General features: G+C 43.3%; 1 protein-coding gene across 10 annotated transcripts in view; it reads right to left on the bottom strand.

The window, feature by feature from the left end:
* IQSEC2 (IQ motif and Sec7 domain ArfGEF 2) overlaps positions 1–25,468 on the bottom strand; it is a 216,165-nt gene that overhangs the window by 11,386 nt on the left and 179,311 nt on the right. For all 10 annotated transcript variants that reach the window (XM_075835305.1, XM_075835304.1, XM_075835306.1 and 7 more), the window contains 4 exons: positions 16,296–16,566; positions 15,530–15,916; positions 12,034–12,911; positions 1,519–1,680 (listed from right to left, as the gene is read on the bottom strand). In XM_075835305.1, the coding sequence (XP_075691420.1) occupies positions 1,519–1,680; positions 12,034–12,911; positions 15,530–15,916; positions 16,296–16,566 (1,698 nt within the window). The remainder of the gene's footprint in view (positions 1–1,518; positions 1,681–12,033; positions 12,912–15,529; positions 15,917–16,295; positions 16,567–25,468) is intronic.

Genomic DNA, 25,468 nt, shown 5'->3' on the forward strand with positions numbered 1-25,468 from the left:
AAACAGCAGTCAACATTGTCTTATCACCATCAGATGTGGCAAATGACAAATTCAGCTCTACTACATCTGTAGTTTTTTTTATTTTATTGCATATGTTTTTAATGAAATCTATTTCCTGTTGCTTACATCCTGCCAACATATTCTGCAGCGCTGTAGACAGATTGTAATCACTCGTGTCAGTTATTTAGGGTTATAAATAGAAAATCTGACAGGGTCGCTCCTTTACTTACTGGCAGATATAAATGACTAAGGTTAACAAGGTGAGTGCATTTAGCAAACAGCAGCTCTATGGTGTAAAGAAGCCAAAAATAGATTTACTATTATGTTCATCAGGGAATGAAAATCACTCATCACTGCAGTATTCACCCCATGAGGACACAGGAAGCCCCCGTATCTCAGCTTCCTGGACATGGGGGGGGGGGGGGGGGATATTGTGGATAATTGCAATAACATCTGGATTTGTAGGTTCTGCATAATGTTAGGTGTTAATTAACATATGTATGTGAGTGCGTGCGTGTACATGAGCGTGCGCGTATGAGTGTGCCTGTCTGTGTGTATGAGTGTAGGAGTGTGCGTGCGTGTAGTAGTGTGCGTGTGTGTATATATATATATGTGTACATGTGTACGTATATGTGTTTGTATGTATATATGTGTGTGTATGAGTGTATGTGCATGTGCATATAAGTGTATGTATATATATATATATATATATATATATATATATATGTGTGTGTGTATGTATATTAGTGTGCGTATGTATGTGTATATACATATATGTGTGCATATATATATATGTATGTATGTATGTATATGTATGTATGTATGTATGTATGTATGTATGTATGTATGTATGTATGTATGTATGTATGTGTGTGTGTGTATGTATGTGTGTGTGTGTGTGTGTGTGTATGTATGTATGTATGTATGTATGTATATATGTGTTTTTTATATATGTGAATCTGAGTGAATGCCTGTATCTGTGTGCACTCATACGCACGTGTTACCTGCATCACTCTATTCATGTATAGCCCATGACTTCACTCTCTGTGGCCAAAAGCTGAGGGAGGAGCGGAGGGTGTTTTAATTTTTGCAATGGAGCCTCATGATTACTCCTTGTGCCCCTGCAAGTTCACTTTGGCTGATCCCATTACTTGGTGTTTTGCAAGGAATGATCCTTTACTTGGAAAGCATTGTGTTTCTCCACAATCAAGACACAGTCCTCATATATAAGAAACATACTGCTATCACACAAAATGGCCGACCTCCAGCACATCCTTATCTGCTCACGCAAGATGTCAAGCCTCCTCATTCCAGGACACCCCTCACCTATCAGCCAAGAAAGATCCATTCAGCACATCCTGCTCTAGAAAACACTAAATGGAAAGACCCTTTTCTCCACACAAGATGACAAGACTCATCATAAGGACACTTGATGTTCCCTCACAGACATCACGTCAGGCCTTCTCTACAACACCAGATCCCCCTGTTTAATGTAGTTCAGATTCCATGGCGTCTTACTCTAAAACATCCCGGTTAAACTGTTTCTGGCGGTTTCCAAGGAACTCTCCGATCATCTGTCGACTCAGGCCTTTCCTCTCGAGGATGAAATGTGCTACCCCCACAGGGGTGTCAGACAGGAAGCCCCTCTCAATCAAGTACTGGATCCCTTTTTCTGGCTTTCTGAGGTAAAAATAAAATAGAGATTTATTACAAGCAGTCACACCCAGGTACTGATACTTGAGTGGGCACAAAGGCCCCTCAACCACATAAAAAGACACCAGCATTATAAATGGCACATAATTAGTGGTGGGGCAGTTAGAGATTTTGTATTGGGGTCCAGGAGCTACAAGTTTCGCCTCTGCATTGCTGTATTGTAAATTTTCCCATTAATGATGATGGCATTATCTATGCCACTGATGCCCATGCCGCCTATAACTTTAAGGGCTTGTCCACAAGTAGCGGAATTGCTGTGTATTTTCCATCCGGAATGGCGGACGGAAAATATGCAGCGGAATGCAGTAGCAGCAAAGTAGGTGAAATTTAACAAATCTCATCCACACGCTGCATAAAATCTCAGAGCAGAAATTCACCTGCGGTGCGTATTTTTCGTACCGCAGCATGTCAATTCCTGCTGCAGAAAGGAATCTGAATTGCTGCGTTTTTCAGGAGAAGTCACCATCACCCAGTATTGAGATACGCCGCAAAATCCGCACCGTTTTCTGCAGTAAAAAAAACGCATGAAATGGTGTGTTTTTGCCGCAGCGGAATTAGTGCAACTTTCAATGGAATTGCTGCAGAGATTTTCTCCAGTAATTCCGTTACGTGTGGACATGCACTTATTGGGGTCCAAATCGATAGGTGAAAAGTTGAATGACAGTAGCATTATATGATTTTGGTACCAGAGGTAAATTTTTAACAGCTGCCATAAAAGACGTGTGCAATTTGAATACTCTTTTTGTTAAGAGAGTCCCTCGATAATAAGCAGATTACAAGACGCCCGGCGATTAACAGAACCTGGCAAGCATGTGTTCAATTTCCCTGCAGTGCCATCACAGGAGAAATTAAGTATTACACAATTCTCAATAAAATCAATTGGCTGTCCATATAATCCAAGGATGAGGAAAATGGGTTCTACTTTTCTACTTATTTTAACATCTAGGGTGGAGAATTATTTACAACTAATACATGAGCAAAATAATTTCTGACACACAACATTTCTAATTATTATTACCTTTATATGACAGCTCTTTAACGGTTTAATTTGAGACAGGATATATACTCTCCCCATCATACAATCTCCTAATAGACCATAACAATACATAAAAACACATTTATATGAGTATTGCAGCTTTACAATCCCAATAAAAGGTCTTATTTTCGGATCCTGTATTGTCCTTTTGGTGTAACCCAAAAACATGTGGGTTTATGGGTGATCATCATACTAGATGTAGAACAGCAGTGATCAGAATGACAGCATCGACACGAATGAATTGTTGCTTGGATAAACTTGTGGTTGTATTAGGTCTTTCAGGTTATTATTTAGATAAGTGTATGATTGAATTTCACAATATGGTGCCAACGGCATCTCGATATGGAAGAATTCTTCTTGAGCTGGTAAGAAGTCTAGGGCAATGCTACCTAAGAAAAAGCATACAAAAAAAGCTCTACTCCAGGAGGAGGAAAAATCCCTATAGGAATCTTTCTCGTTCGGCTCATAACAGAAGTCATGTTTCAAGTCACTTTAAGGGGTCTGACATTGACTTATGGGGTAACCCCCGTATATGTGACACGAGAGAGACAGTTTCCCTTCCTTTGGGGGAGAACTATTTTGCATACAAAATCTAACGGCTTATATTTTACGTTGAATTGAAGGAGCACTGCAGGAAAAAAAGGATACCGTGTTAGGTCTAATGCACGGCGTATCACTTCTATTTTTTATGAGTTCTTTGAACCCGTTTCATGCATTGCCCCATCAGGTATAACACAGGGTATTAGTTGAAGTCTGAAGTGTTCCTTTAATCTTACAGATCTCTGCAAAGTCCATGTATATGTCTTTTACGGCAACCCTCTGCCTCCTTTTTGTTTAGTGCATTCTTTAGGCTATATTAGTTTTGGTTGCTTAGCAACCACTTGTCCTTCTGGCTGGGTGACCACCCTCTCAGTGCATGAAGTTACATATCTGGTGCACAAAAGACTGCCTGTCTGTGGGCTTGTTGTAAGTCCCTCTTAGTAGGGGAGCAAGAAGCAGAAATAGCGAGCACAATAAATAGAAAAGACTAAAGAATTGCGCTATCTGTATACACAGAAAGACATGTATGAAATGGTACATAGCCTCCAACCTTCGCGCATTACTGACTTGCTCAATGTACCTTTTTAGACATGTAATCTATTGTGTCAACACATTATGAACAAATGTCATATCATATAAAGCCTTCTCACTTCCGTCAAGATATCAGTTTTAATCATGCATTTCCTTCTGCCACATGCAAATAAGGCACCTGGCTCATACATATACACCAGAGCTCAAAAGAACTTATGAAACAAGCACATAAAAAAGCATATTAAAAAAAAAAAAAGATACGTTATCTAAAAATGACCTTCTATAGTGTAAAACAGTGATGCTAAAGAACTACAACTCCCAGCGCGCACTGACAGCTACAGGATGCCAGGGCATATATATATATATATATATATATATATATATCTCCATAGGCTGTGACTTGTATTGCAGCTCTATTCTATTGAATGGTTCTAAGGTGCAATACTAATCACCAACCACACACAAGAGGGGTGCCATTTCTGAAAGGAAGAAGACATGTTGTTCTTATTTTACACAACCCCTTTAACATACTCCATGTATTAGCCATGTCCTAAAAAAAATATGTTTTTTTCCCCCTCAAACAATATTTAAAAGCTAGGGGACTTCAGCTCCATGTGGGGGGGGGGGAAGGTTTTTTTTATACTATAGAGAGGGATTCTTTACAGTAAGAACGGTTAAAAGGGGTTTACCCACTGAAGGGCTTTAGAGCACCCCAATCCCGAGCGTATTAAGAAAAAAAGATATAAGACCTTATTCACACGACAGGGTTTCCCTGCCAGGTGACGGCTGTTCATGTGGCTGGGGATTCTGCTCCAGGAGAAGTCCCTGCCTTTACTGTCCATATATGGACACAGTAACGTCAGGGACTTCTGAAGCAGAATCCCCACCGCTGTGGCTGGGGATTCCGATCCAGGAGAAGTCCCTGCCTTCACTATCCATATATGGACACCGTGACGTCACAGACTTCTGAAGCGGAATCCCCGGCGATGTGGCTGGGGATTCCGCTCCAGGAGAAGTCCCTGCCTTCACTGTCCATATATGGACACAGTGACATCAGGGACTTCTGAAGCGGAATCCCCGGCGATGTGGCTGGGGATTCCGCTCCAGGAGAAGTCCCTGCCTTCACTGTCCATATATGGACACAGTGACATCAGGGACTTCTGAAGCGGAATCCCTACCGCTGTGGCTTCCGATACAGGAGAAGTCCCTCACTTCACTGTCCATATATGGACAGTGAAGTGAGGGACTTCTCCTGGAGCCACCCCCTACAGGAAAATAGGGGGATGCCATCTATAGGGGGCGACTATGTACAAGGGGGCTGTGTAGCACTACCTACAGGGGGGCTGTGTGGCATTACCTACAGGGGGTCTGTGTGACATTACCTACAGGGGGGCTGTGTGGCATTACCTACAGGGGGGCTGTGTGGCATTACCTACAGGGGGGCTGTGTGGCATTACCTACAGGGGGGCTGTGTGGCACTACCTACAAGGGGGTCTGTGTGGCACTACCTACAAGGGGGTCTGTGTGGCACTACCTATAAGGGGGTCTGTGTGGCACTACCTATAAGGGGGTCTGTGTGGCACTACCTATAAGGGGATCTGTGGGGCATTACCTACAAGGGGGCTGTGTGGCACTACCTACAAGGGGGCTGTGTGGCACTACCTACAGGGGGCTGTAGCAGTATCTACAGAGGGAAGTGTGTGGCAAAAAAATTTCAAATGTAATTCATCCGATTTTAATTCGGATAGGGAAAAAAACGGATGCAAAACGGTTCAAAATCGGCCGTTAAAAACGGCAACACGGCCCGCAACGGAATCGGAACGGATGCAAAACGTCCGACACTCGGACCCTGTCGTGTGAATAAGGCCTAAATAGCATGAAAAACCTGATATCTGGTGTCAAGTTGTGATGTAAATACTTTTTGGGGATATCCAGGATCAGTAAAAACAGTCTGCTTTTTCTCCAAATACAATGCCATGTCTGTCCACAGGTTGTGTGAATGGAGGCGAACTGCAATACCAGACAGAGCCTATGGACAGATGTGGCGCTGTTTCTGGAAAATAAGTAAACCCTTTTTTCTGATTCTGGACATTAATTCTCCATAAATTAATGTGTCTATGAATAAACGAATTAAAAAAAATATTAATGTGTCTATGGCAAAATGCAGGGAACAAAATCAGCATGTTTGGCTAAAAAATACTTATGGAATGGAAATGACCAAACAACGCTTTACAAACAAGTCTCCTTTCTGAAATAGTCATCTATGTATCCACATGGAACCCAGGAGATCATCTATACATGGGACGTGTGATCCTAGTTTTACTACATGAAGGATGAGCAAGTCGTTACTAATCTACAAACCTTTTCAAGGATGTTGGTAAGTAAATCTTACTACAAGAACAGCAAGAATGAGTCTATCCCATACAAGAACCAGATCACTGCGGCTCATACGCTCCTGGGTAAGTAATTACATTGACGCACATAAGCCCTGCAGTTTGATGCTTCACCCACATACACACTGTGCATAATCCGACAGCTCAAGAGTCCTATTATAGTCTTATGGAGGTCAAATGATTGTATTTTATCCCACCCCCCTGCATTGTATATACACCTATCTCACCACCCTGCATTGTATATACACCTATCCCACCACCCTGCATTGTATATCCATCTATCCCACCACCCTGCATTGTATATACACCTATCTCACCACCCTGCATTGTATATACACCTATCCCATCACCCTGCATTGTATATACACCTATCCCACCACCCTGCATTGTATATCCATCTATCCCACCACCCTGCATTGTATATCCATTTATCCCACCACCCTGCATTGTATATCCATCTATCCCACCCCCTGCATTGTATATCCACCTATCCCACCCCCTGCATTGTATATCCACCTATCTCACCCCCTGCATTGTATACCCACCTATCTCACCCCCTGCATTGTATACCCACCTATCTCACCCCCTGCATTGTATATCCATCTATCCCACCCCCCTGCATTGTATATCCACCTATCCCACCCCCCTGCATTGTATATCCATCTATCCCACCCCCCTGCATTATACATCCATCTATCCCACCCCCCTGCATTATACATCCATCTATCCCACCCCCCTGCATTATATATCCACCTATCCCACCCCCCTGCATTGTATATCCACCTATCCCACCCCCCTGCATTGTATATCCATCTATCCCACCACCCTGCATTGTATATCCATCTATCCCACCACCCTGCATTATACATCCATCTATCCCACCCCCTGCATTATACATCCATCTATCCCACCCCCCTGCATTGTATATCCACCTATCCCACCCCCCTGCATTGTATATCCACCTATCCCACCCCCCTGCATTGTATATCCATCTATCCCACCACCCTGCATTGTATATCCATCTATCCCACCACCCTGCATTATACATCCATCTATCCCACCCCCCTGCATTATACATCCATCTATCCCACCCCCCTGCATTATACATCCATCTATGCCACCCCCCTGCATTATACATCCATCTATCCCACCCCCCTGCATTGTACATCCATTTATCCCACCCCCCTGCATTGTATACCCACCTCTCCCACCCCCTGCATTGTATACCCACCTCCCATCCCCTGCATTGTATACCCACCTATCCCACCACCCTGCATTGTATATCCATCTATCCCACCAACCTGCATTGTATATCCATCTATCCCACCAACCTGCATTGCATATCCACCTATCCCACCACCCTGCATTGTATATCCATCTATCCCACCACTCGGCATTGTATATCCACCTATCCCATCACCCTGCATATTGTATACCCACCTATCCCACCACTCCGCATTGTATACCCACCTATCCCATCACCCTGCATATTGTATACCCACCTATCTCACCCCCCTGCATTAAATATCCACCTATCTCCCAACCTTTATATGTGTGCCTGTTCCACAACCCTGCATCGTATGTGTGTCTATAGAATAACAATTGTATCGGTTACACCAGGAAACAAACATTAAATAACTCAGTCGGCGTAATCCTGATTTTTCGGTTTCTTTGCATGTGGTCAGTGACCCCATAACGCAGCCGTCGTGAACACAAATTGCAAGCTGTGGAATAGAAACGTCACTTCTGTATAATAATACTGACAACATGTCGTATAAATCTACATAAAATATTTTTGTTGATTCTTAACTCTAATGTTCTTGGACTGCCTTTAAATATATGTTGTATTATCCAGGTGCATTATGGGAGCTCAGAGCTCAGATCACACGATCATACACACGATCACACACACGATCACACACACGATCACACACACGATCACACACAGTCCGTGCTAAGCTGTCAGATCAGAGAAAACCTGCATATACAAATTCCAATAAGCAGAATTTTTGATTTGGGTGTAAATGGAGACAAAATTACATATGGCGCAAAATCACAAAATTATTAATACGGTTACTCTGGTTTTATGTAGATTAAAGTATAACAGAGCTCCCCTAATGTAAGGCTAATATTTGGTTGCCCCATGACCATCACTCAATTCATCATCATGGAAACCATCAACAAGCTGCAGCTGACTGATATCGGTATTCTTGTCTATTTAATATTTAGAAGTGACTGTTTTTATTCATGACCAGAGCTACGCTACACAGAGCTGTTCACATCAGCGTTGCCCTTCCGTTGAGGGGGGGCTATTGGTTCCATCAAAAACAACGGAGCCCTGACAACAGTGACAAACTGAAACCTTTAGCAACGTTTTCGTCACCATTGAGAACAATGGTGAGGGAAACGGAAGCGAAGGTTTCAGTTTGCCTTTCCGTTGAAGGGTTAACCTGACGGAAACCCTCAACGGAAGGGCAACGTTGATTTAAACAGGCTCTAAGGCTACATGTACACGACCGTTTGTATTTTGTGGCCCATAAACAACTAATCCATTGTCAGTTTTTTTGCGGCACGGTCCCACACGGATCCGTGAAAAACACGGTAGTGTACATGGGGTCATAAAAATGAATGGGTCAGTGTGCTATCCGGTAAAAAAAACAAACCGATAGCATACTGACGAAAACAACAGTCGAGTGCATGTAGCCTAACAGACTCAAATGGGTAAAAACAGCAAAAACAAAAAATGATGGCGGTATTTCACAAATGTGATACTGTTGAGGAAAGGTGGATTTCACTTTGAGTTATTGTATGGCAAAAATAAATCATGAGATGGTGTGTGAAAGTCTTTTGGCTTTTAGGGGGCATCTTATTTTACATTCGAACTGGGAAATACCACAACACCAAAAATTCAACGTCACCTTTAAAGAGGCTCTGTCACCAGATTTTGCAGCCCCTATCTGCTATTGCAGCAGATCGGCGCTGCAATGTAGATTACAGTAACGTTTTTATTTTTAAAAAACGAGCATTTTTGGCCAAGTTATGACCATTTTTGTAATTATGCAAATGAGGCTTGCAAAAGTCCAAGTGGGTGTGTTTAAAAGTAAAAGTCCAAGTGGGCGTGTATTATGTGCGTACATCGGGGCGTTTTTAATACTTTCACTAGCTGGGCGCTCTGATGAGAAGTAACATCCTCTTCTCTTCAGAACGCCCAGCTTGTGACAGTGCAGATCTGTGACGTCACTCACAGGTCCTGCATCGTGACGGCCACATCGGCACCAGAGGCTACAGTTGATTCTGCAGCAGCATCAGCGTTTGCAGGTAAGTCGATCTTACCTGCAAACGCTGATGCTGCTGCAGAATCAACTGTAGCCTCTGGTGCCGATGTGGCCGTCACAATGCAGGACCTGTGAGTGACGTCACAGATCTGCACTGTCAGAAGCTGGGCGTTCTGAAGAGAAGAGGATGTTACTTCTCTTCACAGCGCCCAGCTAGTAAAAGTATTAAAAACGCCCCGACGTACGCACATAATACACGCCCACTTGGACTTTTACTTTTAAACACACCCACTTGGACTTTTGCAAGCCTCATTTGCATAACTACAAAAATGGTCATAACTTGGCCAAAAATGCTCGTTTTTTAAAAATAAAAACGTTACTGTAATCTACATTGCAGCGCCTATCTGCCGCAATAGCAGATAGGGGTTGCAAAATCTGGTGACAGAGCCTCTTTAACCTTCACTAATCCCCCAATGACACTATACTGGATTCTGGCCATCATGACATGTTAGCTATGCCAGTATAGATGACGATTATGAGGAAAAGACAATGTCCAATGGATGGAGAATGACAATTTATGGTACTGATCCAAACAGAAGAACAGAGTTTCCCAGATCACAACAGGATTCCCAAAACACAAGTTTTACACCCATTTCTGGGAAGGTCAAAGGTCTGGTGTGTTATAAGAGAAGCTCACAATATTCTGGATTACCAGCAGATGGCAACACATAACCGTTCCCTGAAGAGCATTTCAGATGCACTCAGCGGGTACACGATCCATCGTCCACTGATACGTTCACTGTGAACTACAGGCATCTACAAGATGCCCTGATGTAGTGGGCACTAATTGGTGCTCCCCAATGACCCCCATTAAGCTCCATCGGCCCTGAGTAAGTGCAGGTTGCAAAACCCAATTGGAAGTTTAGGGGGGTAGGTATTTAGTCAAGGTGCAGAATTAGCATCCAATGCATCATACATACTATTCTGCCACATATCCATGTACAAAGTTATTTCTGGAATCATAACGTGCATTTCTACATATTAGCCGACTAAAAGTGACCTAATGGAGGCTAGAATTGATTCAATGCTTTTCAAGGACAGGAGATGGGAAACAGAAACAGAGGGGCCACCAATAAGGAATTTGTAAAATGAGAAGCGCCTTTCATAGCAACAACCTAGAAATGTTCATCTCAGCACATCCGTATGAGAGGCAGAAAAAAAAGCCCTCATGTCAGGCCATTCAAGTACCATAAAGGACACGATGGCATGCTTAAAGAGACTGTCACCACATTAGAAGTGCCCTCTCTCCTACATAATGAGATTGGCGCTGTCATGTAGGTGACAGAAGTGCTTTTTATTTAGAAAAACGATCTATTTTTACCACGTTAGGAGCGATTTTAGCTTTATGCTAATGAGTTTCTTAATGCCCAAGTGGGCGTGTTTTTGCTTTAGACCAAGTGGGCGTTGTACAGAGGAGTGTATGACGCTGACCAATCAGTGAGCAATCAGCGTCATGCGCTCCTCTCCATTCATTTAGTCAGCGCATAGTGATCCTGCGTTGTTCGCTATGTGCTGTCTTATACTGACATATTAACGTTACTGAATTGTTTAGACAGTGAATAGACATTCCTTCCAGCCAGGACGGGATGTCTCTTCACAACCCTGACACTTTGTTAACGTTTCTGTGGTACTTGCAGCAGAGCAAGCGTAATCTCGCGAGATCACGCTGTAAATGACAGGTTACAGTGAGATTACGCTTTGCTCTGCTGTAAGTACCAAAGAAACGTTACCGAAGTGCCGGGATTGTGAATAGACATCCTGTCCTGGCGGGAAGGAATGTCTATTCATGGTCTAAACACTTCAGTAACGTTAATATGTCAGTATAAGACAGCACATAGCGAACAACGCAGGATCACTATGCGCTGACTAAAGGAATGGAGAGAAGTGCATGACGCTGATTGGTCAGCGTCATACACTCCTCTGTACAACGCCCACTTGGTCTAAAGTAAAAACACGCCCACTTGGGCAATAAGACACTAATTAGCATAAAGCTAAAATCGCTCCTAACGTGGTAAAAATAGATTGTTTTTCTAAATAAAAAGTACTGCTGTCACCTACATGACAGCTCCAATCTCATTATGTAGGAGATATGCCACTTATAATGTGGTGACAGAGCCTCTTTAACGATCACAAAACCTATATAGAGAAATGGCTATGCAAATATTCTGGTAGACCTGCAATGTAAGTGTGACCAAGGCGCGAACATACAATAGATGCCGCTCTCACAGGCCTGTGGAAGAAGGGACCTCACGTGTTGGCTACAACCAAGCTTTCCAATGAGCAATATCAATCTGCCCAGGGCTCCTTATATACAAGATGGGTGGAGTGACGTGAAACAACCCTATTGTGATTCTTGGCATGGGATGTGACATCGCCTGATATCATATAGTAACATTCAGAATATCAGCCCTGACAAACTCCACATATGAGGTCAAATGTACATTACAATACTTCTATGAAAGATTAAGTCCCTTCTAGCACCTACTTGTTGAAGAGGTTGAGGCCAATGCGGTACTGTCTCCTCTGCACCACATCGTTGTTGAACGCAGGAGAGTCCCAGCTGTGCCGAGTTTCCCTCTGGTACGTCTGCTTACAGAGTGTGTTGGGAGGCTCCCGTAGACTATCTCGGGAAGAGGAGCCTGAGCTGCAGTTGATAGTTTCGTTGGAGTTGGTGGTACTATTTAGACTTTCGTTATCCCCATCAGAGTTTTCCCCAAGTTCCTGTTTACCATGATGAAGCTGCCGCACCCCTCCCATCCCACTCCCAACCACCACCTGTGTACCATTATTTCCACCTCCTGAGTCCGATGGGGTAGGTGGAGGCTCTGGGTGATAATGGCGATGCGGATGAGGGGAGCGTGCAGGTCCTTTGTGAGGTGCTTGTTTAAGAGTCCCATGTGGGCTGCAATTGTCTTGTTCATAAACAACTTGCCTATTTAGAGACCCTCGGTCTGATCTATCACTTAGGTCCACGGAACTGTCACTAGGGGGCTCAATAGTGAGCAAAGGAAGATGAGCCCCTCTCATGCGAAAGTCTCTGCACTCCATGCAGGGTGTGCTCCGTCTGCTGCCATTCTCTCGGCTGTCTTCCCGTGAGGAGGAAGTGGCCCAATATTCTTGACGTGAACTAGTTCCTTGTGGAGTGTCCTGGTCGGAGCTTGGCGGTCTGTCAAGAGAAAGTGGCGATACTGGCACTCCCTCATCCATGTAAAGTGTGACGTCACTGAACGAAGTAGCAGTGCTGTCTCCATGTTGCTCTTTGCTTTCACCTTTTTCCAAACTTCCCTTTTCATCTCGTGGATCAGTGCAGTGTATAGACCGGCAGGTTAGAGCGTCATCTATTGACTCAGCCAGACACTTTACCTAACAAGAAGAAATGGAAAGTCATACCAAGCAAATAATGGAAGAGAAGAGCCAAGTTCTATTGGCGCTTTAATATAACAGACAACAGAAGAGATTGGGGAATTCTAGAAGAGACTATTAAGTTACTATGTGGCAGGAAATAAAGTAGAACGTATCCATATTATACGATTATTACAGACTGGTTGCATTTACGTTAAAAGAAAAGTAAAGTAGTCTGCTCACAGGGAGCATAGGCTAAACTGAACCAGTCCATCACTGGAGACAGTAACGCTCTATAGAAGACATGTGACGTATCGTCCTACATTGGTTTATTTATACCATGTTTAATTTGTTGATGAGGGCATTGGAATCATATAGACATAGCCAATCTCCTACTATAATTTATAGGATTGCTTATTTGAGTCATGGAGTGAAGCCTTATTTTCTTGGAACGTCTGCAGTCAGAAGTCTTCTTGGCTGAACTATGGGGCACTTAAAGTGGAGTTCCATCATTGAACACTTTTTTTGTCTTCATATAAATAGCTTTTTCGGCTTCAAAATTCACTGCATGGACATGTAAAATTTTGGCTTCCTGCCGCCACCACTAGGGGGTAGCTTACTGCATGCTATTTATACATTGAACTCAATAATAAAACAGTATGCAGTGTGCTCCTTTTCACCCTCTAGTGGCAGGTGCAGGCAGACAGAATATTATGTTTCAAATCTATGTCCATACAGGGTGTTTGGAACTCTGTATCTAAAAACTAAAGCTCCTACTGCTATTAAAATATATTCAAAAATGAATTTGCACAGAATTTTGGATCTAAAAATGACATGGTGTAAGAAGGTAGAGATTCACTTTAAACGTCAGAATATTTCAGTGTATATAACATGTGTAAATCGAAAATTATGTGCACTCAAAATTGATCAGCTCATTATTATTATGGTGACGTCTATTAGTCGCCAAGATCTATCAACTATACGTAAAGTATACTTCTCAATAGCTATGAATTAAGCAGCAGTATGCATAAAATAAGGTTATGCATGAAAAACAGAGAAAGTGTAAGCAGAAATATACCAAAGCTGAGAATCCACTGCATCTTTGGATATCTTGGAATAGATGGCATTCACCGGTGATTTTTCTCGGTGGTTCTGAAGAATCTGACTCCTTGACCCCATAAAATCACTATTTTATTGGTCAGTGAAAGTACATTTTTGGTGACTACCCTTTTACCCGCCATATCACAGCTGAAGCTTGTCTCCAGCATGAAGATACAAAGAGGGGAAGCTTCATTTAAAAGTTCTATCAACTCTTTCATGCTGCCCTTTAAGGTGTCCATCAATGGGGTCATACTGTACTCTAAGGCGTCTATGAATGCGGTCATAATGCACTTTTAGGTGCAAATTATATTTTTTGACACTGATGCTGAGAAACCATACTCGAATAGTATCTTAAAGGGGCATTCCTACCAAAAAAAATAAAAAAAATCTAACACTTATTAGCAATGCTCAGCCACTTCTGTAACGTCCATAGAACTTGAAAGGTGTGGCAGCACACATGCTTAACCGCCGCTCCATTCACACTTCTCCTGCGGTTTGCAGGTGAGAAGGAACGGGGAACTTGGGACACACCTTCTAGCAATGAGTGGGGTCCCATTTGTCAAATAATGATCATCTACCCTGTGCATAGGTGATAAATGTATTTGGTGGGTAAATCCCTTTAAGACAATGACCTACATGCACATGAAAGGACTATTACTGGATGTGGTAGAGGTCAATAGCTGCTCATGAAGGTCTCTTCATCCCATAGTAAACTGAAAAAGAGCCTTCAGAAATGCAACCTACTGGTCCCAGCATACTTTGCAAATGTGTTAATTCTAATAGGAGTTGTGCCACTTGATATTAAACCCGAGTCATCCTGTGCCTACCAGTCTTTTCTTGTATATCTTGTACTTTTCCTCTTTGGCTTTATGCCAGTGACCTCACCATAACTTTATCCATTCCATTTACAAATTCAAGGTGCTCTGTGTTAACCATAGAAGCTCCAGGCCATTGCCCCGAAGTGACGAAGGTTTAGAACAAGTGTTTTTACATAATCTATAGTCTAATTTCTATTTATTTCAGGAGAAAAAATAAATGTAAAATGTCACTTGATTCTATGCCAACTGGCCAGATGATAATGCCAATACACTCTGCTCCATGGCAGAAAATACGATACTTTAGGAAGTAAAGACAATGCGGAACTTAGGGCACTATGAGTTTGTAGCCTACATGACCCAATTATAACAAAAATATATATAAGCTCTTTGTATACTGGCCAGAAAGACCCGGACTGTATAGAGGCAACAATATATTGAAATTTTTGCAAGGGCACTAACACAAAAAGGGTAGCTGGGTAGGGGGACTCACAGATGTGTAGCAGGAGGAAGACAGATACAGCTATATAGTGCGCTATAACACAGCTAGGAGAGAGAACACAATAGGAATATATATATATATATATACATATGGCTCCATAATACAACATTACAAAACCAACTTGATTGGGAGATACAAGGCTAGGATGTCCTCTTTGTTCTTACTTCACTGACTGGTCTCTCCTGTTCCTGGGAATAACACTCACCCTTATAGCTCCTCACCTGTTTGGAGAAGGAATCCTCCAGCTCTGTGATCTCATTGGAAAACTCCCCCGAGGTGTTGATAGAATCACCGTCAATACCGCTGCAGGAACCCCCATACTGAAGACCTCGCTCCCCCTGCCCACGACATGCAGCTACCCCTTCGTCCAATGACACAGGTTTGCCCTGGAAGTATGGGACACCGTGGGTCTTGTCATACTCCTCAAAGGAGTACTGCATGCGCATGTTGGATAGGATGATCCGACGGGACATGCGGCTCTCAGAAGCAGAGCTGCGTAGACGTTCAAAGTTCTTATTCATGCGATATTGTCTGAACGCGGTCTGGATGGTGCGAGCTGCTCGCCGGCTGAGGAAATAGCCCCCATACTTCCTCTCCAGCATTTCCACCTACATCAGGAGACAGGTAGAGTGCGTGTGTAAGAGAGGGCCCGAGGACACAACACGAGGTAAATAGTAAGAGACATAAGGTTAAAGGAACATATGGGACAATAAAGAAGCACACACTTGAGTAATGAGAGAAGTTTTCAAACTTGTCCTTGAGATTTGTTAATAGTCGACGTCACCTGCTATAGGATTATGAAAATGTAATATGTGCCTGGTTGGACTATGGCATGATCTGTTATTTACTATGACATGTTTGAAAACCACTGCTCTGGAGGACAGGGAAGAAAAAGGCTAAAATCACAGACCAGGGTTCAGCCTTGATGTAAGACAGAAGGGAAGTCAAGGACAGGGAAACTGATATAGGCTTTAACAGAGTAGATACCTTCTTGTCCTGGAGGTCAGTAGACAATTCATAGCTGTCAGAAAAGGCTTTGGATCTTTTATTTTCTTCTTCCTCCTGTTTGCGCAAGGCAACACTGGCGGGCTGTAGTCTGGCCCTTTGACTCCACTGGAGTCCTGGGTGAGACAGGTGACGGGTGGGTGATGGCAAGTCGTAGTGATCGCTTTTCACCTCTCCACGGTATGGCGGCTGCTGGCCTGGACTGTCAACAATTGTTCCAGATTCGCTGCCAAGTGAGTCGGCACCTTCAACGCTGAAGAGATAGACAATGGTAATAACCATGTGCAAATGAAGTGAGCACAATAAAAAAAATAAAAAAATAAATAACTAAAAATATTAAATTATGAGGCAAACAAAAAGTGAGATAAAGCAGAGTAAAATTATAGTAGTGTAGACTATAGCACATTGGAGTATAAAGCTAAGGATGATGGGTGGGATACTATCAAAGACAGATAACAACAAGCATATGAGTATATAGTAAGCCAAAAAATTCATGCCATACAGTCAGCCTGCGATGGTAGCTACTGACAAAGAGGAAGCACAATATGTCAGTGTGTGAGTGTACATGCGGAGTAAAACACAAGATATAAAACCGCTAGAGGTGGCACAACATACAGTCAGCCAGAAAGGGTACATACAACAGACAGCACAATATGTTGTGAACCAGAGTACACATTGACACAAAAACCAAGAATACAGTCAGCCAGGGTGAGTACATACTTGAAGGTTAGACGCTGATAGAGGAAGCGGAAATAGTCAGACAGTGTGCAAGGAACAGTCTGCCAGAAAGGGGTACGTACGGACAGACGCCTCACGGTATACAGTCAGCCAGAGATGGTGCATACTAACAGAAGTAGCAGAAATACAGTCAGCCAGAAAAGGGCACAAGCTGTCAGAGGAAGCAACTACAGTCAGCCAGCGATGGGAGCATAAGGGAGAAGTATTAGTAAACAAGCAGCACAATGAGTGCAAAACGGTGCACAAATAAATACTTGAGCAATAAAGGACTTGCATAAATATATAGTTACCCATAAGAACATACTGTACAAAAGGGAGGAGGTTGCAGAAGGTGCACGGACATAACATAATATCACTACAACACTTTCTGATTATCAGATGAACTTTGCATCTCTGTTGCAGACTCCTGCCAAACCTATAAACGTATCTATTACCAGATTATGTTTACCTCTGATCACAAAAGATCCACACCAATCCCAACCACGTGTGCCCCAAAGACCATAACAGCAGAGGTCCCCAGCACCGCGCCACCCACAAATAGATGAGACAACCTCAATAATCCACAATGGCACAACCATCACTCACTAAATCAACGACACAAGATCTACCAACCCCCATCTGGGTTCATATAGTGAATCGTCACCACCCGGTCTGCCATTCTAGGGCATAGCACCAATCCGGCTGTTCTTAGTTCTTCAACTAAACTCACAACTTCATGGCTTGGACGCAACTGCATCCTCTTAACTGAAGCTCAAACTTCAGATTTATAATTCTGCCTCTCCCAGGATATCACAAGTATTACCAAATGACTGAAGCATGAATCAGCCACTCCAGTAGGAAGACCACCTATGGCCCAGGTATCCCAAAAAGACAGATCGGCTTAGTCACCCCTAGATGTAAGAGTACTGACACTTCTCATCCAAAGCCGAGAGCCCACCTTCCCGGTAAATAACAGTAGACGGGACCGACGCATAACTAGGCAGGAGATTAAATGCTCGATTTACAGTGAAAACAATGATAAACAAGAAGAGCGCGGGTGTTCACAATACAAGATAAAGGTATCGCCACAAAGGATCTGACCTACACATGTCCCTCATATCCTGTAAACATGCCGGGAATGTGGCCCTTCACAGGTAATGCACATGACAGAGGTTGTCATCACTGAAGAGATCTATCATGTTCTGCACTCACATGTAAAGTGCAGCTCGGGCAGGGAGGCGAGGCGGCTTTGCCCCTCTTTTCTTCTTCATCTTCTTGAAAAGTGGATGTCAAGCTGCATCCATCAACTTCACCGTGCAGGACGGTCACGTACGAGAGAGGGTGACATGAAGAAACCTCAGCATGCTCTGCAGGGATTAAGACTGTTTGTGACGGAAATCCAAAAACCCATCACTATGGAGCTGCAGGCAACACCTAGCTCCGCTCCTCCTACCCCCGCCTTAGCACAACCCTTCACTCTCCTTCGCACCTATAAATTAGCTGTATTCTTCTCAATCATTGACAATAGGTACACGGCATAAATCCAACAGGGCACTTCCAGGTAACGTGTCTGGAGTCTGTTGCAAGAGAATCAATTACCTAACCTTGATCTTACGGTCATAAACCAAACATAAGAAGATTCCTGCAATGTTTAATGAACGACACACAGAGTAAATAGAGATTATGGCAATCTAAACGTGAAAAATAGATATAGCAGAGTGGAGTTTGTCATTTAGCTCAGCTCATTACGTTAATAAAATATTCTATAAATATAACGCCTCTATTTCGTGACCAAAACCTATATTTATGAGACATTACTGAGGTAAGGAGGCAAAAAGCGTCACTAGTGCCATGTAAATAATATGATTGTACTGATAGGTCAGGCCCCATAATGGCTTCCATTGTGGTATTCCAGTAAAATTCCATCCACATTATCGACACATTCATTCATATGGCAGCTCGGACAACATTAGCTTATAGAATTGGAGATTAAAAGGGGACGTAACACTTTATCAAATCCATTGGGATTGTAGCTCATAGACCACCCCCATTACAAATAGAAAAGATGATAAACGGATTACAGGGAATCCCGCTGCTAGGACGCTTGCATGGTATTCTTATTGGTGGGGGAACGGAGCACGGATTCTATTAGAGAGAAGGGACGCAAACAGGAGTTGTCGGAAGAGTCTTTCACACGACCGTTGTGCCACTCGGGACGTTTTTGGCGGCATCCGAGTGGCACCCCGATAGTCTTCACGGACCCATTCACTTTAGCGGGTGAATTGGGTCAGTGAAAAATGGTAATGGTAATGTCCTATCTTTCCTCGGATCACTGACAGGACTCAGTGTGCATGAGGCGTAAGGCCCTGTTCACATCATGTTTTCGTTTACATTTAGCGTGCTAAACGTTTACATAGGACTCCATTGTCAGATGGAGGCCAAAAATGTCCTTATGGTCTTCGTCTGGACGGTATACATCTGGTTACTGCAAAAACAGGATGGGGTAGCTAATACGCTTCTTCCTGCAGAGGCCAGTAAAAACCGTATACGCTAAAGGTCATTTTTTTTTTTTTAACATGGTAGAATATGGGTGACGAATGCCACTGTATGGCATCTGTGACAGGTATCCGTTACATGGCTGCATTGCGTGCTCTTCAATAGCTTTTCATGACGAATCCGTTAAACGATGCCATTATAGCCTACGGGTGACGGATGGGTTAAAAAAGGATCATAAGAGTTCATGACGTATCCATTAAATGGATACCATTATAGCCAAAGGGTGACACAAGGCACTATTAGGCATCAGTCACAGCCAACGTTTAATGTATACATCAGGAGCTTTTTCCGGCATATACGTCCAACGTAGGTCAAAATACCGGATGTGAAATTAACTCCTTTAAAGAAATTGCAGATTACCTAATGTTCAAAGGCAGAGATGCCAAGCAGAATAACTAAAGGGTGGCCACCGATCAGGAGATCTTCAAAAATATGATCTAACCAATTAATATCTTTACGATCTTCGTTTTCAATAACGTACCAGCAGAGCTTCCCATGTGACTCCAGGCAGAATGGTCTCATTTCTTATAAGACACACAAATAGCACTGCCGGTAATAAAGCAATAGCCAGACGGGAGGACCTTATCTCTTGTGTATCACAGATCAGTGACATTCCTCACTAATCTCATTGAGAACAGCACAAACCTGTTTCCCTTGTAGCTTGTAAAACGCATACACAGGAGGGACTGCACGTATTGATAGAGGTAACCTCAATGTACTACTCCCTGTCACATACCATCTGTGTCACCGCTGACATGATCATATGAATACCAGGCATAGCGGAGATAATCTTCACAACTATGTACAATCCGCACTACTAGATTACAGGTATTACACTAAATAACAAGCAGCCTATTAATCAGCAGGCGTCCTGCATACAACTAAGACGAGTAAGGATACACAGAGTGCCCCGTAGCCCATTCCCGAACCACAACTAAGGCACCAGGCACACGACCGTAAAAAATCTCCATAATTGCGGACAGTAATACGGTCCGCAATTAAGGACCGTTCGTCACTATTGGGCGTGGACACTTTTCCGTATAGCTACAGATAGGTGTCCGTGCCATAGAACCGTGCCGGGAATTATGGAGCACGCCCTACTTATTGTATTTTACGGGCCGTGCTCCCATACTTTGTATAAAAGCACGGGCCGAAAATGCGGCCCGCGGTCGTCCGTGCCCGCAATCGCGGACCGCGATTACAGGGAAGGCCGTGTGCATGAGGCCTAAGACAAATATGTATCTAGAAATCAATGATCTAGTTTTGGTTCCTGGCCACCATCTTGCTACCACTGGATATCATGGGGTCACCTATCAGGCGCTGCTCACAAATTGCATGGCTTCAATATCTTCCATTACAGACTCGATAGGATCCATTGCGCCAGGATCACCCGTGTCATGCATTTAGATTGGTATTTGGATTCTAACATCGACCGGTTTAAAAAATATATATATTTTCTGGAGATGATCATTATCATTTGAGTTGTAACATGTAATTGGTGATGGCACATGCAATTCTCACAAAGAGAATCCTGTGATTGGACAGGTCCCTGCCTACCACAAGATCAGCACATATTCCTGCTGAAATACTCTGCGGCTTCATTATTTGTGTATGTCTCCTTATCCTTAGTCTCCATTCCTCTCCTAATATTAGGACGATACCCCTGTCACATGCCATGTCCTCATTTGACTGGATAGATTAGCGCCTCTCGCAATATCAGTTGAACCCTCTGTGCTGCTGGTACTTTATTACGCTGCAGATTTGCCGCAGGGGAACATAATACACATCGTGTGCATGTGGCCTTAAAGGAGTTGTCTGGGCACCGGGCAGATTTTCATACTGATGACCTATCCAAAGGAGGTCCGACACCTAAAACCCGCACTGATCAGCTGGTCCGGCTGCCCTTGGCCACCGGATATCCGTGCTGGAAGCAGATGGCTCCGTTCACAGTATAGTGGCCATGTTGCAGTACTGCAGCTCTGTTCCTATTCAAGTAATAGGTGGATAGGTCATCAGTATGAAAATCTCCCTGTGCCTGGACAACCCCTTTAAAGTTTCATAGTCCTGGACTGATCTTCTACAGACGACTGTAACTATAGACCCCTATAATATTAGCTTCCTGGTGGTCAAATACTGCTCACCTGCATTAACATTAATGTTCAGCTTGGGTAATTCTACAAAGGAAGGTGGGATAAGAGGCTGCTGGACACCTCTAGCGCCTCTCATCATGAATTTTCTTTATCCTTGATGAAAAAAACAAAAGGACCTACCAGCACCCACATACTGGATGGGTGGCATTAATGTTTTAGGGCAACTTTAGCACATTAGTGCAGCTCAATGGCACAATGCCTTGAAAAAACTATGTTTCGGAAAAAGATTAATCTAACGAACTTGGAGCATGGACATGTTCAACTACAGTACTAAAGCAGCCATACACTGGGAATAGTAGGCCTCATTTCTGTAAACTGGACTGCTAGTTGCCCATAGCAACCAATCACAGCACAGCTTTCATTTTTCTAAGGCAGTTTAAGAAATGAAAGCGGAGCGCTGATTGGTTGCTATGGGCATACCATAGACACAAGCCTTACTAATTCTAACCAACGATAAAACTCGCCTTGTTGACCATAGCAACCAATCAGAGCTCAGGTTTTATTTCTTAAACTGCTCTAGAGAAATAGAAGCTAAACTCGGATTGGGTAACAAGGCCACTTTTTCTAAATGGAAGTCCAATGTATTACCAATCATCATAAAGTGTACACCTACATTGGTAAAGGACTTGTAGGCTGGGTTCACACTGAGTTTTTTGCAGGAGGAAAATCAGCCTCAAAATTCCGTTTGGAATTTTGAGGCAGATTTTCCTCTGCCTGCACGACGATTTTCGCGGCGTTTTTCGCCTGCGGCCATTGAGCGGCGCGGGCATAAAACCCTTCGAAATACGCTCTCTCTGCCTCCCATTGATGTCAATCGGAGGTCAGAGGCGTAAACGCTCGAAGATAGGGCATGTCCCTTCTTTTTCCAGCGAGTTGATTTTTCTGCTCGCGGGGAAAAACGCCTCCGCCTCCCATTGAAACCCATTGAAATCAATGGGAGGCATTTTTGGCCGTTTTTTGGCGTGTTTTCCGCGTAAAAAAAAACTGTGTGTGAATCCAGCCGTAATCACACCCAATTTTGCGCTGTGTAAAGTTTGCTTCCAGACCCGATATATGCACAGGCAGTTTTATCCTGTACCACTCTCTTGCTGCTGACTGGAAGCAGTCACGTCTCAATAAAAACCAGCAAAGAGCAGACTGTAAATGAAACTCAATGACATGGGACACGGTGGTGAGACGGGCGGGGGCTGGTTGGGCACAGGGTAAGGTGAGAAGTGTTTGCTTCTCAGTAGTGAAATCATTTTCGCAAAGCAACAGCTGTTTTGACCACAGAAAGGAAAACACCAACTTCATTTACTCCACGAATGTGCTGGTGACAATTTCCTACGTTATAGGGTTATGTATTGCAACACTTGGAATGTGATTGTAATGAAAGTGTTTCCTGTACGGCAGTAATAACAGCGGGCACTGCACCCATTACCTGACAACGTCGCCGCAGTGTCACATGGTATGACGCCGGCTCAATATTCTAGTTATAATTTAATGCCAAAGTGGCAGGAAAACAAAGGTTAACAGACAACTACTGTAAAAGATATGATTTCTTATCACATTACACTTCTATTGGATATTATAGAATGTACAAACGAAAAGAATTTCATAGCAATTTAAGCTTTTTTATCTCCCCCAGTTGTATATAACCGTACATAAAGTCCCAGGCTACACGACACGGGAGATGGGAAAAACGCCACGGACCGCTTGCGTTTGCCGGTTGAAGAAAACGGCAAAAAAACGAGTCAAAAAAACGCCGGTGGTGCAAAACCAATTAAAAAAAAACCGGAGCTGATTTTTCCAGGCAGAATTTTCTGGCTGCAAAAAACTCTGTGTGAACATAAAAGGTGGAAAATGTTCTGAAATGATTCTGTACGGATTTTGTAACATGACAAACACTGGCATTTTAACAGGGGTGTGTAGACTTTTTATATCGACTGTATTTCCATTGGTCCAAAACAATTAAATCTTCACCACAGAAACGCAGCTTATGGCTTCCACAGCTGAACCATAGCACAATTATGGAGACGTTTATGGGCATCTGAAATTATGAATATCCAACAAATGACCAATGTTTTATCACAACTTTTTCAACAGAAGAGTAAAAAAACAACTTCACAAGCAACAAGATGTGCGGACACCAACAGGAACCCAGGCCAAAGAGAAAGACATTAAACTAATAGCTCAGTATTTAATTCTTACCCCATCTGCTGAGAGGGTGAAATCTGGATCTTAGCCGGGTATCAGGATCTCTGGTATGCTAGGAATCTCATTTTCTAGCCAGTACCAATGAAACATGTGAAAGACTGAGCACACACTGTGGTAGTGGGGTTAAATAAAAGATAACATAAGGTCCCCTCCAACAGTTCTTAGATCACGGACTAGATAAAAATACAATGATCTCTTATACCATGAAGCAATATCTAGCAAGTAATCTATCCTATAGATATTATATTACCGACCACCTCAAGCACATCTCTATCTGGGCTGCTATAAGGGTTCTATTACACGGCCGAGAAAACGAGCGCTGATAACAGAGACAGCTCGTTGATCGTCGCTCGTTTGCTCCTTCCACAAGGAGAAATGCGTGGTTATGTAACGATCTTTCGTCCCGTGCATTTCCATCATGTCGGCAGCACATCTCCCTGTTTACACAGAGATGTGCTACCGACTATGATAATATTTACTGCTGCATAAACAAGCATGTCAGCCGATGAACGAGAATTGGCAATGATCGGGAAAGAGCGTTCATATGAAGGCGAGTTTGCATGATATTTGCACGTGATTTACTGCATTGCTGGCCTCATGGGATTAGACAAAATCCTCTAGGAACTGTCTTCTAAAAAGATTTCCATCACAGCCATTAGTCGAAACTCCCCAATATCATAAATCTCCTCAAAAGTACTACAAATTATTCCAACACTGGTCTAGAACTTCTCCGAATGGACATTTATTACCTATCCACGAGTTAGGTGATAAGCGCCTGATGCTGGAGGCCCCACTGCTGGGACCACCACCTATCACTAGATTGGGGGTCCCAAGCCCCTGTTCCACCTCACTGCAACCCCCCACAATAAGGAGGAGTTTGAATGGAGCGGAAGACGAGCATGCACCTTGCCGTTCCATCCAATGTCTATGGGACATACGGAAATAGCGGAGAACTGTACTTTGTGGTCTCAGTCAGTTCCATAGACTTTAAATGGAACGGCGCCGCACACACTCTTCCACCACTCAATTCAAAGTTCGACTCACTGCGGTGCTGTAGTAAGGAGGAACTGGGATAGGGGATATACATCCATTTTTTAAATACCCCTTCAAACTGCCCATAAATTAGTAATTTCAGACATCCGTTTTCTGAATGACTTGTTGCTCGCAGTTGGTCTAAAAAGATGTGAACTCCAAAAGGTAAAACGAAAAATTGCCCATTAGTCCCTGCCTTGATCTATGTCTTTGTCTGGGCTTCTATTGATGGGATACAGATCTATTGTTTGCCATATACGACTTTAAGGACTGCACCCAACAACGACCGAAAACATCCAACACGGCAGATCAACTTTTCTCCAGATACCTGCCTATTAGTTGGAGTCTGTCACGTTCATTCACATCATGGAAAGGAACAGTCGGCAGAAAACGTTCTAAATTTTAAATTTTGCCCGTCCAAAATCTCTAGCGTATGGCCAGCTTTAGGGTCCGTAGAGCTGTGGAAACATGTTGTATAGATCGGTGGTTCTTGAGCTGTACTGT

Source organism: Rhinoderma darwinii, chromosome 8 (genome assembly GCF_050947455.1).
Source record: "Rhinoderma darwinii isolate aRhiDar2 chromosome 8, aRhiDar2.hap1, whole genome shotgun sequence".
In the NCBI taxonomy this organism is placed as follows: domain Eukaryota; kingdom Metazoa; phylum Chordata; class Amphibia; order Anura; family Rhinodermatidae; genus Rhinoderma; species Rhinoderma darwinii.